This window comes from Gopherus flavomarginatus, chromosome 3 (genome assembly GCF_025201925.1).
Source record: "Gopherus flavomarginatus isolate rGopFla2 chromosome 3, rGopFla2.mat.asm, whole genome shotgun sequence".
NCBI lineage: Eukaryota > Metazoa > Chordata > Testudines > Testudinidae > Gopherus > Gopherus flavomarginatus.
The window spans coordinates 212,106,446-212,128,374 of NC_066619.1; the positions used below are offsets into that span (position 1 = coordinate 212,106,446).

Below are 21,929 nucleotides of genomic sequence, written 5' to 3' on the forward strand. Positions count from 1 at the left end.
ACCAAAAGTGAACAGGAAGCCAGCTGAGCCCTAGAAAACAGGCATTATATATTCCTTATATTTGACAGCATTAAATAAGCTCCTTTTTAGGAATATATACTTCTTGGAAGTAATACAAAATATGGAGCAAATTTTGCCTGAGCAGCTCTACTAAAATCAGTGTGAATGTAGGTCAGGAAGAATTTGATTCTCTAAACAGAGGATAGACGCCTCTTTCCTAATAGCAATAGATCACTGTCTTCTCTTTTAGCAGAAGAATGCTGCCTAAATTTCCCTATGCCTCAGTCTCCCAATCTGTAAAATAGGCAAAATACCTACCTCAGAGCTATTGTGAAGCTAGATTCCTTAATGTTTGTCAAGCACTTTGATATCCTCAGACACCAGGTAAATAAAAAGTACAAACTGTAGTTACTAGAGTGGCAATTCCTTTTTCATATGGAGTATCTGAATATATTTATTCTGGAGTGTAGACAAAGTGAACCTGCATTAATACTTTACAAATCTCCCCCACTTACACTGTTGACAGTCTCTGCATGAAGTAAATCACTATCCATGTTTCCAGACAGGCATGCAAAAGGTGAAACAGCAGTTCTTCCCTCATTACAACTCGTCAAGTGAGACACCAGTTTAGAGTCATTGCATTCTTCACCTGAAAAATCTAACCGGAACAAGATGTGAAATGAAAAGTTTAAGACTATATATGCAACCCAACTGTCCTCTGAGAAAGGATCAGTTAATGCAAGAAATATTTTTATTACTCTTTTTGACTTAATAGTTCTATTTATAATTTTTACCTTATAGACTGCTTATAATTAGAGTTATCTATCACTTTTTATAATAAGCCTCTGCTTTCCACTGCTTATAATTCTGCCAGATTTTGACTACTTGATCTAAAATTTTCCATGGTTGGTTTCTGCCTCAGGCTGATTTTTTATTTTTTTTTTGAAAGATTCAGCAAAAGCGGCCAGCCATTTATGAGAATGAGTTTAGGGAAAAATATGCTGATTAGCCAGTACTAAAACATTTTCCATCAATTTCTTTGAAGAAATGCCTTCAGGGGGTGAAGCAATATTTGCAATTAGTCCTGTAATCAGAGAGGTATCTTCTGGGGTTCCCAGGAAAAAAATCTACCCAGATTTTGCTGACAACCTGATCACCATTTGTATATGCTCAGTAGAATTCAGAAGACTGCTGCTACAACCTGGGAACATTCCATCTGCACTGAGCAGGCTCCAACCTCCCTCCCTCCTCCCCCAGTTACTATGTGATATTCACAGAGTAAGAGCTATGGATGGGACAAAAGTGCAGTAGCAATATATCCTCTGGTCTAGATGTAGATGTACAGGGCTGGAAGCCACTACGATAACTGGATTTATAGTCTCAGTTAGAGCAGCAAGGATCTTGCTAACAAGATGGGTGCTTCAGGCAAACACTGCCAACCTGTTACACTATCATACCATATTTCTTTCTACTCAGAGGGTTCTTTATGTCTTTTTTTGCAGTCTGAACCTACACTTTCCTCCTGTTCTCTTTTCACATGGAAGACCATTATTATTACCCTCCTTCTAACGAGGCTTTGCCAAAATCCATTTTAGAGTCCATCAGTGCAAGTTCTTTAGTTGGCAAGAAAATTGCAAGATATCAAAGTGAGATATTTCCTACCTCAGAGGGCTATTGCTTTCATACAGATTCTAGCATGTGTTGACTTGTAAACAAGGAATTGAGCCCCTATCTTCCACATTACACTGCCACTAGACAGGCTCTAATAGCCCAAAACATAATATTTCAATGAAGCAAACCACAGTGAATATGAATGTATAAATGTAGCATTCACTTACCAGTCCTTGAAAGAGGAAGTTGATATTCTTGTTTCATATCAGCCATCTTGGAAATAATCAATAAAAAATGGCCAAAGTTCTCCTCTATTTTGTTGTTGTACTCATGTAATGCAACAGCAAAGTCTTCTGGGAGATCGTCAAGGAGTACCTAAAACAATACAAATTTTGTGGGATAGAACACTTACATTCAGTCTAGAATTTTACCAGTTTTCTGAGCAACAAAAAGGGAACAGAAAAGCTGAGCTGTATACTATACTTTTATATTGTTATGATGTTGCAGCAGTGACAACATTTAACATGTTTGATGTTAGATATTTCCAACTGAAGTCACTGTTTTTAAAAGCAAGACTTTAGAACCGATTATCTCCATAATAAGTCAAACCCTATGTTGTAGTCTGCAATTTTGTGGCTACAGAATGTGCCTGGTAATCCACCCATTGAAACAGAATAGTTTTGCTGAATCTCAAGCTTTCATTTTTAAGTTTCTAGCGCTTGAAAATGTCAACATTTTCTTCCTGAGCCAGGAAACAGACTGAAACAGCAGCTCTGCTAAGCACAAATCAGTAATTTATACTGTACACATTATAGGTTACATAGGAAAGATGTTATCCCACCACACAAACATCTGATCTTTGTAGCCAGTGTGCTAGCTTGCCTTTATTATATTTACTGCTTTGCATTATATGGAGCAGTAATGCAAAAAACCTACAGGCCTGTATCCTATAAGACATTAGCTTCAGCAAGTTAGCATAAGGCTTGAGACCTATGAACTTTGAACACAGAGACTTTGCACAGAAAAAAGCCCAACGGAAAACCTCAGGTATTTGGGGAGCTGAAAATAGAGTTTAAGGGGAAGTTCTGACCATAGGTAAATAATTCAAACACAGAAGTGTCCTGGCAGCAAACTGACATACACAATAGGTACATGAGATACATTTAAGGCTAGCTTGCTTGCTTGCCTATATATCTTTTCTTATAAATTTCTTATTTTGATTATTTTATTATAATAGGTTTGATTATTTTATTATAATAGGTTTATAAGTCTATATTAGAGTATATTTTGGCTGTAACACAAGGGACCTGCAGGCCACATCCTGTATGGTGAGCTAAGGCAAAGTTAGCATACATATGTTAGGACCTTTCACCTAGATAGATGGTGAAGAGTTAAAGCAAAAGGTCCATATGTAGCTGCAACCTTTAACACAGAGGATGTGCTAAAGCAGGTTGGCATAGGGGCTTTCCTAAGTACATACCCTTTTAAACTTAACAGGTTCACCACAACTTGGAACTTGGAAACAACCAAAATAACTGGTTAGGACAGTAAGCATAACATATTATAAAAGTGGTATCCCAGCTTAGGGGTGGTAGGAGAGAGAGATGTAGTCCTTGGGAGATGCCAGAATGATGGCCATTGGTGATGATGCGGAAGGTGATGGTGATGAGGAAGATGATGGCTAACAGTTCAGGTTGTTCTACAGGAGATGGTGTGAGTATATGGGTGTGCAGATGTACATTCTGTAGTATTTTTATCTACCTTACTGAGTTGGGGTGTTTGTGATTGTGCTAAATGTATTAATGAACTATATTTGTAAATATAAAGGAGTTCCCACGGTGTGAGTGTTGCAACTGTGCACATCAGGGTTCCCAATTACACCTCTACCCTGATAGAACACTGTCCTCAGGAGCCAAAAAATCTTACCATGTTATAGGTGAAACTGCATTATATCAAACTTGCTTTGATCCACCGGCACGCGCAGCCCTGCCCCCCACCCCCGATCGCTGCTTTTCTCTGTTATATTCAAATTCATGTTATATCGAGTTGTGTTGTATCGGGGTAGAAGTGTATATAATAATTTGAATAATACTGGGCCTGATCTTGGGGCAAGAACCTGGCAACCCTCAAAATGATAACTGGGGATTCTTAAGTAATCAATATAATTAATACATAATCTAAAGACAAGACAACATCTTCCCCTACTCAGTTAAAATATAGTAGAGCAGAAGTTCCCAAACTGTGGTCCATAGAGCAGCAGCTTGTGGTCTGTAGAGAGCTATCTTGTTTCCATAGTTTAAACAGCATTAAAAGTAAGCCAAAAAAAAGTATATTGAAACATTTCCAATATTATTTTGCCATGTAAACAATTAACTGCCATAGGGATGTTATTTGAAAGGGAAGGGAGGTGGTCTGTGAAACAGTTTCTAAAACTGGAGTCCAAACTGTGAAAAAGTTTTTCAGAGGCTTCTAGCTGTTGTAGAGGAAATCTTCAAGTTCAAGAGACGGAGATGATCTTCCTGTTTAAAACTGAGTTCACAAAATTAGGCTTGCAAAGAGCTCCAACTCTCATCTAAAGATCATCAAATCTCCAACCTTTATGTTTGCATCTAATAATGATTCTGTTAAATTAAGGGTTGCGTATATGGCTTTCATTACTGACTGAAAGTGATTGGCTGCTTAAGGAGAGTTAACACAGCCTCACCAGTGACTGATCAGCTACCTCATAGCTGAGATAGACTAGCTGATTATAAAAGCCAGCAAGGGGGCCAGGTATTGAAGATAGCTGCTCGCAGTAGAAAGACTGTAGTAGGAAGCTCCTAGGTCAAGGGAACCTTACAGGAAATAGGTTGGTGCCTGTGGAGGGCCTTGGAGCAGAGTGACTCTCAGGCAAGTGAGCAGGCCCATTGACAGAAATTCCAGGCCAGGGCCAGGGCTGTCCCTAAGGGGAGCGGAGTCTGGGGTGGAAGTGATGAATCTGTCACTTTCGGGACCACCCACACCAGCCCACGGGGGCCCCACAAAGCACAGGGTCCAGAGTGGTTTTATGCACCTAGGCCCCCTGAGGCCCATCCAGATGATTTCAAGAGGCCCGGGACTCCTGTGCCCTTTTAAATCTCCAGGGCCCCTTTGCCTCTCTTGTTGGCAGGCCTGCAAGTGAGTGGTAGACTAAAACATGTTAGGACTAGATAGGCCACTGAAGAAGACCCTGGGTCAAGGGAAAATACTGGGTTTATATATGGATCTTATATTGAACGGTTTTATTGTGAACAAATAAAAGAGGGCTAGAACCAGGTGAGAAAGAGGGCTAGAACCAGCATGGTGTGAGCGCTTTCTGAACTGAGGGCTCAGGCTAGCAGCCTACAGTTACACAGTGTGATACTCTAACATCAAAAGAGAGGTTATGTCTCCTGTAGATCTATTGTTCAAATCATCAACAATCACTTAGCCTACCTCTCTGTTTTATTTTATCATTCTTTACTAAATATTTTAAAAAAATAAAACAAGACATTTCATCTTACCTTTGACTGGTAAAACTTTTGTTTAGATTTAATAACACTGGCTGGGATATATCTTCTTCCAAACAGATTTGCCAGTACTAGGACTAGCTGTTCCATCACCTCTTTAGAAAATGCCTTTGAATCTATTCAAAACAGAAAACTCAGACAGAACAAGGATGTGGGGATTAAAGCCTAAACTAGCTAATATCTTAAGCATTTGGAAAAACTCATGTAGCAAACTTTTTAATTCTAGAAAAAATATCTCTAATGTAGGTGCAAAAATACATTATGTTGCCGCTTGTGATATAATTTGGGTAATGTGTCCAAACTCCATTACACTACATGGACTTGGGAGGAACTAGGAGCTGCCATGTTGCGTGTCTAATATTTTGAGGGAAGCCTATTGAGAAAATTTTATTGAGGCAGCTCTGGCTTTATCAAGAGTGTGCAGATTTTCTTGATTTCTTCTAATTTGGTTTTAAATTTGAACATAGCTCTGGTCCCCTTAATCAGCGATCTCCTTTTGACAATGGACAAAGACCAAATATCAGTGATGACTCTTTTAGATCTGTTAGTTGCTTTTGATGCTATTGTTCAGAAAGTTGTGTATTCTGGCAGGGATAGAAAGAACCATGATCGAGTGGCTCTATTGTATTCTCTCTGAGAAGATTCATAGGGTGCTATTCAGCAATTGAACATCTACCCGCAGGAGTCTCTCTCTCTCGTGTTTTTGTTACCCCTTTTGTTCAATGTAAATGTAAGGCCACTGTGTAAGATAGTGAGGAATTTTCAGACGTGGAGCCATAAGAATGCTGTTGACTGCGACAGGCAGCTATGACTAATGCAGGCATATCCTGAGACTATTGGATCCACTTTAATCTGTATCTCTGTGAACCCAGGCTCGTATGTAGGCTGGTTGGGGAGGGTTACGGAGTTCCTTTCAGGAACTAAAATAAGTGGCAGGCAGTTACTGCAGACCCTGAGACACATAAGTACAACCCCATGGGGGGAATTTCACATACTGGCTCAGACTAGCTTCAAGAGACCAGGAGACAAAGGAGGGCTTTGGGGTATAAAGGCTGAGTTTAAACTTATTCAAGGGGGCTCTCACTTTTATCCAATAAACTGACATGAACCTTTGGCCAAAGTGGAGGAGGGGAAAAAGGCAAATCTTGCTGAAGGGTTGGAAGAACTGGAACCAGCCAGGATCACTATAGAACGGATGGGTGTATGTGTTTGTCTTTTATTATATTTTCTTTATAATCTCTTTATCTAAAATAAATGCACTGTGATCTAAGTAAGGCTGTCTGGTCCCTCGTAAACTACTGTCTTAGCCCTTGAGAGAGTGTGAAACTGCAAATGCTGAACAAATCAAACCTGCTGGAACAATCACAGTGAATTGTAAGGGGATGCAGCCTACATGCCAGGTCTGGAGGCAGATAAATGCAAGTCCCTGACCAGAGAGAGGTGACACTGAAGGCGTGAGACCTAATGGAGCATCCCTTGAGCACACCACAGAGAGGTTATAGATGCAATTACCCAAAACTGCAACATTCACTCATCTTTTTCATCAGATCAGAACAGTGCAGTTTCTCTGCTTGTTCTGCTGTGATAGGGGTTTGGATGATGGCTAGCTGGCTGAAGTTCAGTTGTGCTAAGACAGAGGTGATGCTGATTGATTGGAGGAAATAACCAGAAGAGATGGAATATATCTGGGTTCTTTTTTCCTCTGTATATGTAACTTGTCTTCTACTCTTTAACGATTATTTTTAATTTAGTGTCAATTTCTTAACTATGTAAAAAAGTAGTGAACATGAACTTACCTTTCCTCGGCTGGCACAGTTTGTGAAACAAGCCCTTCACAAGAAAGCCGACTAGGACAAAATTGGAAGGTTCATGATAATGCAGATGACTTACAAGTCCAGCAAATCCCATGGTATTACCTTCTTGATCCAAATATCCCTAAAGAATTAAACAATTTAGTAAACTATGACTGGACTTTGTATTAATCTACAATTACAAATGACTGTCATTTTTGTAATTTGGACCATGATATTGTTCAACATTAAATATTGTTTATGCCACCATTGTGGAGAATTCTGTGACTTGAGGAGTTACATAGAAAACCGTTCTCCTCTGTTCCACGCCTTGCAGTACAGTGGATCATTCTGGTAGCACGAGATATAATTTAAACTTAATTACAGTGGAGCATTATAACAAACAGATTTTGCCCCTGAAAACTGCAAGACAAAGTGGAATCTTACCTCCTTGACAAGAAATTGCAAAGAAAATAAAAAGTAGAGCTTTAATATCTCCACGACTCTTGGCTGGTTGAAGGAGAGAAGCGAATGCTTCAACAGTGATAAAACCTTAGGAGGAAAAATACATAGGTTTATCACTCTCTAAAATGTCTAAATTAGTAACTTGCTAGGGAATGTCCTGCTTATGATACAACAATGCTCGTGGGATGTTTTGGGAGAAGGGGGAATTATGCTGTTGGGGAGGGTGTATGTGTCCATTCACCATTCCACTTTGGGGACAAAATTACTCTTGGATGCAGTCTACACAAGAAAGAGAAAATGGAAGAAGAAGTGAAGGTGTATTTATAAAGACAATAAGATAAACTTCCTCTCCCTAGGCAGTTGAGTCCCCTTTCTCTGCTCCTTTTCCCTTTCCCTCTGCCTTCTTACTGATATCAGAGTTGCTTAAACCACTCCAGGAACACTGCAACATGGGGAGGAGGTGGTGGCATTTACTGTCCTATTGCCCCTTAAATCTGTCCATGCCGCTTTTGTATGGTTTTGTTCCTATTACATCTATTTCTGGACACCTCACTAGCAGAAAGACTGACAAAATTTGAGGGAGTTCAGAGAAGAGGAAAAAAAGATCAGCGTGCTGGAGGAATTGACTGATGAAAGATTAAAAGAACTAAATAAATATAACTTGTCTAAGAGCAAGCAAAGGTGAGACAATGTAATAATCTGCAAACATTTGAATGGTGTAAACACCAAATAGGGAGAGGAAGTGCTGAGATTAGTACAAAGAGTTTCCTGGAAAAAAATAGGATGAAATTAAAAAAGGGAAAATTTACGATGACTATCAGGAAAACTTGACATTGAGATCTATTAGGATCGCTGTTTGATGTATTTAAAACTAAACTGCACAAAATACTAAATATGTACTGAAGGATTTTATAGGGCCTTTTCAGCTAATTTCTGTGATCATAACATCTATATAAAAATAGCATAGATATATTTGATCCGAATATATATCACTTAAGAAAATTGTATTCCACTGAAAACAATGTGAACAGTGTAGGGAAAGGGAAAGATCACAATTATTTTGTATTACTTAATGTGTATTAGAAATCGGAAATCCCCCCATTTATTAAAAACGTAGATTTTTCAGGTTAGCAAAAATACATATTTGGTGTTGAACTAAATAAAAATTCTTCAGCATGTGATCTAAAAATATATAAAGGTTCCATTATCTAACTGAGCATTGATAGCCTACAGCCACATAATATACCTTCACTTTTGCATCTTCTTTGTCATCAGCTTTTGCAGCCAACAGCATAAGTCTCAGTGCTAGGGAGATATTCAGAGGGAACTGGCCTCTCAGTTGAGGTACATTGGATTTTATAAGCTTGTCTACTTTTGGCAATGGAATGTCATAGAAAAACACATTTCCCAGCAAGTCTTGACCACGTCGTCCAGCACGTCCAGACATCTAGAGAGAAGCAATGCCAACATTTTTTTCTTATTGCCATGATTGCACAAAGTCATTGCAGTAATGCCAGTTGTTCTGGTTTGAATAGGGTGACCAGATAGCAACTGTGAAAAAAACGGGACGGGGGTGGAGGGTAATAGGCGCCTATATAAGAAAAAGTCCCCCAAAATGGGACTTTCCCTATACAAATAGGACATCTGGTCACCCTAGGTTTGAAAGAAGCATATCAGAGGGATTTTTGATTCTGTCAGTAGAGAAAGACAAACTATGAATCGATAATATATATTTATGTGGGTGCTACTCTTTTAGATAGGGAAGAGAGGATCTGAGATGCAGGGGAAGTAGAGAAATGACTTGATTGCTCCCTGCCTACCTTTCCAGCTCACAGCCAAGACAGGGGAAGAAAAATGGAGGGTGGGAGAAAAGGAGCTGAGGATGTGCTGTTCCTTGGCCAGTTTTGTAAGATTAGATGGTTAGAACATTCCAAGAATGCTGCAATCTTTATTATGTGGCCAGCAGAAAAGAATGCAAAAGGCTATATTCAACTTCTTATGCCAATGGGGAGATTTGTGCCTGGCTATGGGGAGGAGGCTTGCAGTGATTGTACTACCACCTCCCTCAATGGTTGTCAGATGAGGGCAACTTTAAATTACAGCTGGGGCTCCATAAGAGCCTTGCCAGACGAGGCTATCGAGAGGATGGGTAGAATGGGTGTATTGTCCCACCTTCCTGGCCATGGCCACTTCTCAGACAGCTCTTCTCTCCTTAGCCTTCAGGGATATAAGTACCAAAGGGTATGTCTACACTGCAATAAAACACCCACAGCTGTCCCATATAGACTTACGATTTGTATTGTGCAATCTGCCTCCAGGTGATCTTCTCACCACCCAGGGCCCTGGATTGCAATAGCTCATCACAATTAAATAAAAATGTGTGTAATAAAATAATCTATTGTAAAACACTTAGGTTCAAATTCAGCATTGGTTATACTGGGCCCCCAGAAACAACACAGCATCACTCCCAAATGCCACAGGGAAGAATTAAAGTGGTTGAAATATTTTTAATTCCAACATGTCTGAGGAAAAATGGACTATTTCTTTTGCAAAAAATTTGTGAATAATTTTCCCCTTTTTTGTTTGACCAGCTCTTAGTATAACTCATCCACAGAGAATCAGTGCTGAAGCTGTGGAGCAGAACCAGAGTACGTGATGGTGAACAGCATAAAGGCTTTTCACTGGGTCTCTCCCATTTTATCTACTAGCTGTTGGGATTCTTCAAGGCTCAGTCTTTGGATTCCTCCTCTTCCCTTTACGTCATCTATTTAGCTGATTTTATCTGCTCTCATGGTTTAAACTGCTGCTTCTATTCTGACAATTTACAAATCTACCTCTCCACTCCTGAGTTGTCTCCATCCTCTCCAATCCTGCATCTCATCTTGTGTCTCTGACCTTTCCTCTTCAGTCTCACTGAAATTAAGTATAACATAACCAAACTACTGAGCTTGTCTCTCAAGCCCTCTCCAGTTCCCTTTATTTTACCATCAACACCATCCCCATCCTCTTTACTGCTCTAGCCTGAAACCTGGGGGTCATCTTTTATTCTTCTCTGTCCTTTGCCCTATGCATCCAAGCCATGTCTAAAATCTGCTGCATTGTTTATCAGTGATGAAACCATGTGTAAATTATGCAGATCATTACAAATTACTGCCAATAAATCATATATTCTATATATGCACCATATGTTACAAAACACGATGTAAGAATCTTTTACAATTTTAATATTTTTATTGGGACTATTTTTGTATCCTTTCCACCTGTCAAGCCAGGTGCCTGAGCCATGAGTCCAACTTTCAGGCCTTAGAGGCAAATTTAATAAACCTCTCAAATAGCTTCTTGGTACCCAGAATCATGATATTTTAAAGTCCAATATCTCAGGGCCTTCTGGTGGAAGCAAATGTTGGTACTCCTTGGGAAGCTGATAGTGGTACAAAGTTCTATTTTTCTGATATTCCATTTTTTAAAGTAGTGACATTTTTATATAAGGAAAACCTGTCAGAAGTATAGAACTGAGTCTTGTCCATCTTGGAATTTGAGCCCACTTAATTTGGTTGGATGGTGGTGGAGTGCCAATAGACCAGATATCACAGAGGGAAACCAGATTTTGTGCTCCGTGATGCATTTTTTGTGGCTGTGAATTTGGTAGGGCCCTAATCATATGCCTAAAATCTTCATGTGTGGTATGTGTTTTCCCTTTTTCATCAAACTTTTTAGACAGAAATATTTTGACCAGCTTTTTATATATATACATATATAGCTGTCCAAAACTTTTCTGTCTAAATTTATGTATGTGTGTACAGATGTGCGTGTTAGTTAAACTGGCTGTGTATTTCAATACCTGTCTATAGTTCAGAGCATCCAAATACACAGAATTCTGTGTGAAGACAACCGATTTACATGGCATGTTGATTCCTAAAGCCAGTGTTCCAGTAGCTGTAACCACCTAGGAAAATAAACATAAGTATTGAAAATTATATTTATAAACATGTGTTTCCATTCTGATAGCCTTAAAGATAGAAATGCTAAATAGAAAATTAATTCACCTCTGTACATTATTACTTCCAGGCAAAGATGATAACAGGTACCGACAACAGGTACTCCATCCTTGAAATGATGGAATTATAAACAGAGTAAATTAGGTACAAGCGGTAGCTCAACAAGTGAAAGAGGGAAGAGAAATGATCCTGACTGGTGAACAGATAATATGGAGCAGCTGTGGAAAATCACTGCTACACAAGTAAGGGATTACTGCTGCCACTTTCATTTTTATTTGGATTTTTTAAATTATTAACAGTATAATGGCTTTAACGGTTAATGTACAACTTGGTTCTCCCCTCAATGATAAGTCATAATTGCTTACCCTAACGTATTTTGTCCATTTTTATGTGGCTTCTTCTGTCTTGTTGTGCCCTGGTTGCACATTGTTTTAATTAAGGTTTGGTGTGTTGTTGCTGGTTGTTGGTTTTTTTGGTGTTGGGAGGTGCAGAAGGATTGTCTTGGCTCTCACAAAAAGTCAATTGACTTTTCTGTCTCAATATCCCAATCTTACTTTCCATGCTTATCTTTATCTTTAAAAAATTTGAGCAGTTTTGGATCTTCAAATAAGTTTGTATGAAAGAGCCAAGTATTTTATTATTAAACACTGTAATGTATTTTAAACAATTTGTATTGAAAGATATACAAAGCAAGGCCTCGATCCTACTAATATTTATATTTATGCTTAACTTTATTCACATGCAGAAATGCATGTAAATGTAAGTATTCGCAGGATTAGGGTCTAAGAGTCTATTGTATTTTATCTTAGGTATTCTAAAATGGTGTCAGTTTGGTAAACTGCATAGATATGCCATTCAATTTGTTTACTAAGGAATACATTTAATGTACATTTTGTAGGGATTGTGCTTGCACTTACATTTGCCCTCAATAAGTGAACACATACTCAAAGGAGATCATTACATGTAAAAAATATTTAATTCTCAAAGCAGATACTGTTGTATACTTAAAAAAAAATTGTGAAAAACGATGAACCTGGATAAATCCCATCCTGAAGAGCATCTCCACCAACTGTCTTCCTCTTTGTGACACAGAAGCATGATGATATCCAATTCCTCTCAGTGCCAGTGTTTTCAGTGTTGTATTTGTTTTCATGAACTTCACTCGATCAATCACCTTCTTCAAAATCTAAGAAAATGAAAAATTTCAAAGATATTTTTCATTTTTATTTACATTCATTTAAGCCAGTGCCAGAATGGAATACAATTCAGTAATGCATTGTACTAAAATTGCCTGCTTTGGCCAACCAGTACTCTCAATAGGAAATCTGTTACTACCAATGTGCAAGAGATGCAGATGTAGCCTAAAACACTGCTTGGGTTAGAGATAATCCTGTGGACTGCCAGTGACACATTTCAAACCAAATAACACATTGGTTAAACCTCTTTTCTGAGATCTGATTAATTGAATTTAGTCATGGTTTTTGGGGTTTTTTTTGCAGTTCAAGCAATTGATTCTTCCACCTTTACATGGAGTAAAATTTACCTAAGTGAGCATTTTTAATTGATTTCAGGTACTACTTGATATGAGTAAGAGTGGCAGAAATTTCTAAAGTGCTCATCACTGTAACATTTTTTCCAGCATAGAAAATCAAGTAATAACAAATAGATAAAGGGCTACATTCTGCCACTCTTATTCATTGAATAGTACCTTACTCCTTCATTAGTCCACTGAATCCAATAGGGTATACAGTGCTACTCAACATGAGTATGGCTATTTGAAATTGATCTTGAGTTAGGGTAAAAAGTAGATGGAAAAAGTGTCAACCTGTAGTCCCTAAAATGAAATCAAGGCCAACAAGAAACCAACTGGAGGATAAGTAGATGTTTGTGTGTGGCATATATATTTTAAAGTAGACAAATACATTTTTAAGTCTAAGAAAGCTAATATCTAATGGCAATCAAGACAGATTGATTTTAAGTTTTCTAGTAACTAATCGTGGGGAGAATATCAGACTCTGGGATGTATTTTTGAAATATATAGAACATACATTTAAAACGTATTAATTTTCAAAGTAAAAGGGGGCAATTAATCTTAGACACAGTGTTTCATTTTGATTAATATTTAATTACCCTTATAATAGTTTTACCAATAAAAGTAAAGTGGCAATGCAATATACTTGGACATGAAGCCATTACCCTTAGGAAACTCCAACTAGTAGAAAATACTCAGCAACACTGGCGATCCTGAGCAAATTGGACCTGTCTTCCACTCTCTACATTGGCTTTCCATAGAACATCAAGCCAAATTCAAGGTCTCGGTACTAATCATCAATGGATTAGCCTGGGCTTAAGAGATCTAAAAAATCATCTAAATCTTTGGGATGAGGACCATGGTTCACAGCTCTACTTCTTAGGCACAATAGAACTTTCCAACACAAGAATAAAGCTTGTCTGTGCAGGAGATGGAGTTTTCTCAGAAGCCAGTCTCAGACTTTGGAATACATGCCCACAGGGAGCTACAGGCCGTCACAAACCTCACCACATTCCATTCCAAGTGCAAGGTGCACTTCTTTCACCTTGTCTTCTCTAGCAAACACGTATCAACAGGTACATTTAAAGAAACATAACATTAGAGGCTACACTGCACACAATTCTCCCCTGGGAAGACAATGAGAGAGAGAACCAATCATACATGACAGATGTTAGTCATATCTTTTAAAGACTACTGGAAGGTGCTCAGATACTACACTGATGAGGGAAATAGAAGAACCTTTGCAGAATAAGTTCTTTCTCAGGGCCCAGCATTTATTACTGAAATGTAGAATTAGCAGCACTTTTGCTTTTTTCTTACCTCTGTATCAACAGCTTGGCTATTTGCATAGGTGCAATCCGGAGGGATTTCAGTTATCTTCCCAAGTTTTTCCATCAAATTTCCATGCTCAGCCTCCTCAAGTATCATTTTATCAGTTTTACTTGATGTAATTTTCATGTCACTATACAAAATACACATTAGTTGTTAGTTTGAACCTTTATCTAAGAAAATCTGCAATCAGTGTTTTAAAAGTTCACTACATTTTATTATTTGTTATGTTTTGAGATATTCCCACCAGACCAATCCTTCTGCCAGGTTGTACATAATACACCATCAGGCTGATGTTTGTTTTCAGATACAGGACCTACTCCTGCTGAGGTCAATGGCAGAATTCCTACTGATGCCAGTGGAGCAGGATTAGGTCTATGAAAAAATATGAATGTGTTGGTCAAACACTCCACTTCTGACTCAACTGAAAAACGATATGAGGGCAGAGCCTTGAGGTACTACAGGTAGGCAAAAAATTGTATACTCCAACTTGTATTCAGTTTTGATTTGTATTTAGTTTTTGTATGAATTTGGTCTGATACACCAGAAAAATCAGGAAGAAAATGTTTGTTGCGTAACAGGGTGGCCCTTTAAGGATGGTGAAGGAACCCTCCAGGGATCAGTCCTACCCCATGCCAGGATTTTTCTCCTAAGCAATAAATGATGTACAGGGGGTACAGTCATTGGGGGTGAGAAAGTGGTCTTGGAAAGTTAACATGGAGTTTGAGGAAAATCTAAACTACTAACTCTGGTTTAGGGCCCAAGAACAGAGCTCTGACTAGGGTGAGCTGGAACTCTGGTCTCCACACATGTTAGGCCTGGTTTACATCTAAAAATTACATTACCCCTAGGTACATCACTCAGGGCTGTGAAAAACTTCACACCCTGTGCAATGCAGGTAGGTCAACCTAACCCCTGCAGCTAAGTCGATGGAAGAATTCTTCTGTCAACCTAACTACCACCTCAAGGAGAGGTGGATTAACTACACTGATTAAAAAGACTCCTTTCATCAATGTAGGAAGGATCAGCACTGGAGCTATGCTGCTGTAGGGTAGACATACCCTCAGTACTTAATTTGTGCTGGGGCTGAGCCCGGGCATCTCTAGGCTTGGCAGTTCATAGCCTAGTACCTCTAGGCTTGCCAGTTCATAGCCCCAGCACCTCTGAACTTGCCACATCACTTCTTTTATGTGTGTAAGAGATTCAAGAAGCAGAGCAACATTCTACCTCCACTCAACGTCACTGCTGCCAGAGGAACATCCCTGAAACGTTGCTCAGCTGCCAGGGTGATGCTTGAGCCCCGGCACATCTTTCATTACAAATTAAGCACTGCATACCCTTAATGATGAGGGATCAGACTGACTCTGACTGGCTCCTGGTGCTTCCAACCACTCCATCCCTCTCTCTCTCTGAACCTGGGATATTTAGTGCACTTGAGCAGCCAGACTATAATCCTAGCCTCAAAAAGGCATGCTGGGAAAAAACTGTCTTTTTTTGCACAATCAAGGAGCTGGGCTGTGCTCACGGGCTCTCTGGAGAGGTAGGCAAGTACGCATTATATTTTTTTAAAGAACGTTCTTTGAAACTTTGGCTAGTTTTTCTTTTGACAGTCCTAGAGAAAGAATACAGGTAGAAGGGGAATAAGAGAAAAATGAAGTGTTTTTTAGTTTAGAAAGGTCTCTTTCATATAGATGTGGTTAAACAGTGAATCTAATAGAAATTGTTTCAATAGATTCAAATGCAAGTAATACTTACACAGTCTGATTCTTCTGCATGGACTTTTCCATTTTTTTCAATCTATTTGTTAGCAAATGTATTTGCCTTTCAGTCTGTGGTATTTGTTTACTCTTTTGCTTCTTCTCCAGATTGTTATTTATATTTTCAGCCCACTTTTCCACCATTTTAATGTCGAATCTTTAAAATAGAATTTAAAAACTAGGTAACTTAGTAGTAACTATATTTCTCAAATAAATTGCCTCTACATATTGTAGAGTGCAGTTGTGCATGCATTCGTGCAGGAATATCTTTGTGCTGTTTCCACTTCTTAATGTATAAAGATGGCCAACTATCCTGGCTGGAGTCATATGTCTCAGTAAATGTGCAAAGCCATATTCTGAGCAAGATTCTAATTAGATGCAAGATCCTACCACCCTGATTTCTTATCTGTCTTCCCAGAATTTAGATTCTGAAGCATACAGAGAGGAGGGAGGGCAGGTATCAATCTGTGAAAGAAACGTAGTTTTCTCTCTATGAAACTGGTGCTACAGAGCTGCACCCTTGGAATAACCAGAAAAGGTAATGCACTACACCTTCATGAAATGGGTGTCTGGTATAGCTTCCTAATCAAGAGATGAGTGCTGGGTCACCTGTGGGTAGCCTCTTTTTCTCTTTCCCTCAGCTCCCTCTCTTGTAGTTTTTTTTTCATATCTCGCCTGTGCTCGGCGTCTTTGATTTGTTTCTCAGCCTCCATTTTTGCCTTAGAAGGCATGGTTCCTGTTTTCTTGTGTTGGGGTGCCCTCTGGTGTTTATTGTCTGAACTGCTGGCTCTGTTGCCTCCTGGGGTCTGCCTAGCAACAGTGCCTTTTTCCTCTAGCTAATCTTTTAAATGTAAAGTAAACCAGAAAAACCACTTTATTTGCATGTGTATTGCTGGTACTTGACTCACAATCGGAGTGCTATTGTCTGACAAAAGACCCTTTTGTCACAGCTTAATGGTTCCTTGCTTAATATGCAAGCTACTGCCAGGAGAGAACAGAAAAAAAAATTTCTCTCTGGTTCCTTTTAAAACCAAACCCTCTCTGCTTAAAAGCCCCTAGCAGAGAAAAGAAAAATATAATATTCCTACTGGCTTCTGGATTCTATCTATCCCACCACTGCACACCATGTCATAACATTTTTTCCCAGATCTGAACCTTAGCGTCCAAAATATGGGTGTTAGCATGAAAACCTCCAAGCTTAGTTATCAGCTTGGACCTGATAACGCTGCCACCAGCCAGGGATTTATACAGTGCCTAGCTCACTGTGGTCTTCCCAAAACCTTCCCTGGGGGACCCCCAGACTCAGATTCCTTGAGTCTCACAACAAAGGGGAATAAACCATTTCCCTTCCCCCTCCTTCCCTCCAGGTGTTCCCTCCCTGGGTTCCTGGAGAGATATACAGAAGCAAGCTCCGTGAATCTAAACAGAGGGACTCCACCCTCCCTGTTTCCAGTTCTGGAAAACACAAGTACCGAGAGGTCTAATCTCTCCCCCACCCCCCTTCACCCAGAGGGTATGCAAAGTCAGGCTTAGTAAATCTAACACAAAGAGATTTTTCCCCTGACTTCTTCCTCCCACCAATTCCCTGGTGAGCTGCAGACTCAGTTCCCTGGAGTCCCCACTAAAGAAAAACTCCAACAGGTCTTAAAAAGAAAGCTTTATATAAAAAGAAAGAAAAGGACATAAAATGGTCTCTCTGTATTAAGGTGACAAACACAGAGTCATTTGCTTAAAAGAAAAAAATGAATAAACAGCCTTAACTAAAATGAATACAATTTAACACATTCCAGCAACTACACACATGTAAATACAAAAGAAAACAATATAAACCTTATTGTCTTACTATCTTTGTACTTACAACTTGGAAACAGAAGATTAGAAAGCCAGAAGCTAGAAAAATCACTCTCATAGCCGAGAGGGCACAGACACAAGACAAGGACAAAGAACTCACACCCAAAACTTCCCTCCACCCAGATTTGAAAAAGTCTTGTTTTCTGATTGGTCCTCTGGTCAGGTGTTTTAGGTCACTGCTTGTTAACCCTTTTTTAGGTGAAAGAGACATTAACCCTTAGCTATCTGTTTATGACAGGTCAAGGTAAAGATATCTATCAAACTTTGTGCAGCCACGCTACACATTTCAGCATTGGGTATGTTGTGAAGGATCATGCACTATCTCACATTGCTCACATTCAAGGAAGCAAAGAAAAAAGAGGAAAGTGTAAGGAAACATATCCTCCATAGAAAGAAAAAGGCTTCTAAAAGAACTTCCCAATCAGGCCAACATCCATGAAAAATTTTAAATAAAAATGGGGGTCTTCCGGTTGCTACAGTTTTAGAATCGTTGCTATAGAGAATTATTGCTCCTTAGCAATCCCACGCTCTTCTTCCTGTTCCTCCCTCTTTATAATTAGGCTTTCCCTCATTAGTCATCACATTTGTTGGTATTTCCTTCCCTAACTGATATTTCTCACAGCTGAGCTGGGGCATGACTAGTTTGTCTGCAGACAGGGAGGATTCTCAGCCCTTTCCTGCCAATGTTTTGTAGACCCCCATCACAGAAGCTATGTGTCCAGACAGAAATGCCAAGGTATGACCCCAAACTGAAAGTACTGATACTAGTAGTGATGGAGCTGAAAGCTGCTGCTCCAGGAATTCACACAAGGACACCCAGGCTGCCTCAAAACTGGATCTCTACGGCTGAGCTTTTAGATTCAAGGACCTCTTCATTCTTTTTCCTGTGCTTCAGAACTGATAAGGCAGATGCATATTTGATTCACATTATGTGAGGCAACAGATCAGAAAACCAACAAGGCATTGAAGCCAAAGTCAAGGCTTTGTGAATGAAAGTCAAGACCATTCCTATTTTAAGAGAACTTTTGCCATCTGTCGTATTCATCCTGACTGTAAAGAGTAAACAATGCCATGGTCAAAGTGTTCAGATAGGGTGATGAGTATAGTATAATAACTACATGAGAGAAAAGGAACAGGCTGGGCACTTTTTGTCAGTGCCCTTTTCTCCCACACCAATATACACCTTGTCCAAGAGAGAGATCCTGTGAGGATGTGAGATGAATTTACAACCTGACTTGTCATTAGCCATCTTGACTCAGAATGAGTGCTTAGGAAGACAGCAGAAGCAACAACATATCTTCTCCTTTTAATATTTTGAAATATCTAAACAAAAATCAAAATAGAGAAGAGTTGGAGCTTGAAAAGGATAATGGTAGAAATCTAGTTAAAACCACTACCTTCAGAGATTTAGTGGCAGCTAAAAAAGAAAAAATCCCCAAGAACTGAATATATGCAGGAACTCACACATCTATACAGCTTCTAAGTACAATATTGCATAAGCTATGAGGTTTCCTGACCCATTTAGACTAACTACTTTTTAACATAACATGATGTCTCAGGCCATCTAAGAAAGGGAATCTGTGGAAATAGTTTCATGAATGTAAACAATCTTTTAATTAAAAATACATTTAATAAATAACAATGACTTTTTCTATAAATTATCAGTTTTGAGAATTTACAGTGGAAGGTGTACTGGGTCTTCATATTGGGCAAAGAGAGCTGCTTGTTTGTTTTTTGTTTGTTTTTATTTTAATTTTACAAACTGACAGCCCACAACTCTGTACTTATTGTTAGCTGCAACATGCATTCAGAGCTCTTCCTTACACTGTAAAAAGTGACCCTTTAAACACTCCAGCCACACCCAACAACATGTCATAAGAATAGAAGCTTCTCCACACAGTTAGGTACAATATCATGCTATTCACTTACACATGTGATGGACTTGGGGAAAAAGGGTTAAAGAGTGATTATTTTTAGAGTCTAAAATATTTCAGATTTAATGGGAGAACTATTCTATGCCAATTACATGTTCTGTAATACTGCTGTACCTTGGTAGATTCCTTGGATTCATGACATTTTCTTTGATTATCATAGAAATGTAGGTCTGGAAGGTCTCAATATGTCACCTAGTCTAGTCACCTGCACTGAGGCAGGAATATATGTATGGAGAGCTGGGTAGGAAAGGCTGTGCCTCCCCAAACAGCCTGGCCCCCACCCCCTATTGACCCTCTCCCACTTCCCTCCTCCTGACTGCCCCTCTCAGAACCCCCAACCCATCCAACCCCTGCTCCCTGTCCTTTGACTGCACCAACACCTCTCCACACCCCTGCCCCTTGACAGCCTCCTTCCCCCCCAGGACTCCCATTCCTTATCCAACTGCCCTCTGCTCCTCGTCCCCTGACCACCCTCTCCCAGGACCCTCGCTCCAACTCCCCCCCTGGGATCCCACCCCCTTATCCAACCTCCCCTGCTCCCTGTCCCCCAACTGCCCTCCCAACCCCTATCCACATCCCCGCCCCCTGACTGGCCCCCCCAAGACTTCCACTCCCATCCCTCCCTGTTCCCCATCCCCTGAGGGCCCTCCCAGAATCTCCACCCCATCCAACAGTCCCCTCCTCCCTGACTGCCCTCCAGAATCCCCTGCTCTCTTACCAGCAGCAGGAGCTCGCAGCCTCGACACCCAGCCAGAGCCAGCTGCGCTCCCCATGCTGCCCAGCTGGAGCAGCAGTCCAGAGTGCAGCCCATGCGGCGGCATGGCTGCAGGGAAGAGGGGACAGCAAGGGAGGGGCTGGGGACTAGGTTCCCTGGCCGGGAGCTTAGGGGCCGGGCAGGACGATCCCGTGGGCCATAGTTTGCTCACATCTCATCTAGACTATCCCTGACAGGTATTTGTCTACCCTGTTCTTAAAAACCTCCAATGACAGAGATCCCACAACTTCCCTAGGTAATTTGTTCAAGTTCTTTTTCCTAATGTCTAACCTAAATCTCCCTTCCTGTAATTTAAGCAATGTACAATATTTCATGCAATATTATGTGCAATATTTCTCTACTATATAAACTGAAACTTTTTTTATTGCATTTGTGTAACTTACAGAAAAAACAATGCAGGCAGTTTATCCATCTGTCTTAGTTTTTCAACAAAACATGGGAAATTGTCCTTCATGTCTTTTTCTGAACAATAGGGAGGATGGGGTTTGAGTAACTTCAGCACCCTGTTAGCCTAGAAACAGAGATCATGATTAGATGAAGAGTGCACAAGTTTCATTCTGGAGTACCTTTTTAATAAGGCTGCAGGTTTTTGTTATATAAAAATGATTATCAGTTCTAGCCTGACTACAACCTTGAGTTTGGTAAGTAACAGGATTATACTGCATCTCAAGATGTTGTAGGTGGGATAACAGACTGCTCAGCACAAAATTTCTGTTTGTTAAAAGAACAGGTTTTGAAATTTTTAAATATTTTTAAAAGAGAACCAGAAGGCAGGAGGAAGAAAGGAATTATGCAAATTAATAATCAAAAGCACCTTAGAAACCAGATACAAGTACAATTTGTACCAATCTTTTATTGTACAGACAGGGCCAGTGCAAGGATGTTTCATGCCTTAGGCAAAACTTCCACCTTGCACCCTCCCCCATCCCCAAGCCCTGCGGCAGCTCCCTGTGCACGCTCCTGTGCCCTGAGGTGCCCCCCCGCAGCAGCTCCCCCCCTGCCCTGAGGCGCCCCCCCTGCGGCAGCTCCCCACCTCCCCTCTGCCCTGAGGCACCCCTCCCATGGCAGCTCCCCCCCCGGAAAGCTGTGCGGCAGCTCCCCACCCCAGCTCACCTCTGCTCCACCTCCTCCCCAAGCCCTGCAGCAGCTTCCCTGACTCCCCCCTGAGGCACCTCCCCCGCAGCAGCTCCCCATCCCACCTCCACCCTGAGGCACCCCCCGTGGCAGCTCCCCCCTAGCCCAGGGAGCCGTGCTGCAGCTGCCCGCCCCAGCTCACCCCTGCTCCGCCTCCTCCCCAACCACACCGTCGCTACTTTACTTCTCCCGCCTCCCCGGCTTGCGGCGCCTAAGCTGATTGGCAC

General features: G+C 40.4%; 2 protein-coding genes across 2 annotated transcripts in view; one reads left to right on the top strand and one right to left on the bottom strand.

Moving 5' to 3' along the window:
- The window catches only part of LOC127047673 (serine-rich adhesin for platelets-like), an 81,157-nt gene that overhangs the window by 57,793 nt on the left and 1,435 nt on the right, over positions 1–21,929 (top strand). Inside the window, exons 9-11 of the mRNA XM_050946167.1 lie at positions 11,462–11,633; positions 14,559–14,715; positions 16,427–16,546. Of these exons, the coding sequence (XP_050802124.1) occupies positions 11,462–11,505 (44 nt within the window). The 3' untranslated portion in view covers positions 11,506–11,633; positions 14,559–14,715; positions 16,427–16,546. The remainder of the gene's footprint in view (positions 1–11,461; positions 11,634–14,558; positions 14,716–16,426; positions 16,547–21,929) is intronic.
- DDX60 (DExD/H-box helicase 60) overlaps positions 1–21,929 on the bottom strand; it is a 71,371-nt gene that overhangs the window by 5,591 nt on the left and 43,851 nt on the right. Inside the window, exons 25-35 of the mRNA XM_050946155.1 lie at positions 20,952–21,079; positions 16,007–16,165; positions 14,243–14,384; positions 12,425–12,577; positions 11,235–11,339; positions 8,640–8,840; positions 7,376–7,480; positions 6,935–7,073; positions 5,133–5,254; positions 1,839–1,986; positions 516–658 (exon numbers count right to left, since the gene is read on the bottom strand). Of these exons, the coding sequence (XP_050802112.1) occupies positions 516–658; positions 1,839–1,986; positions 5,133–5,254; positions 6,935–7,073; positions 7,376–7,480; positions 8,640–8,840; positions 11,235–11,339; positions 12,425–12,577; positions 14,243–14,384; positions 16,007–16,165; positions 20,952–21,079 (1,545 nt within the window). The remainder of the gene's footprint in view (positions 1–515; positions 659–1,838; positions 1,987–5,132; positions 5,255–6,934; positions 7,074–7,375; positions 7,481–8,639; positions 8,841–11,234; positions 11,340–12,424; positions 12,578–14,242; positions 14,385–16,006; positions 16,166–20,951; positions 21,080–21,929) is intronic.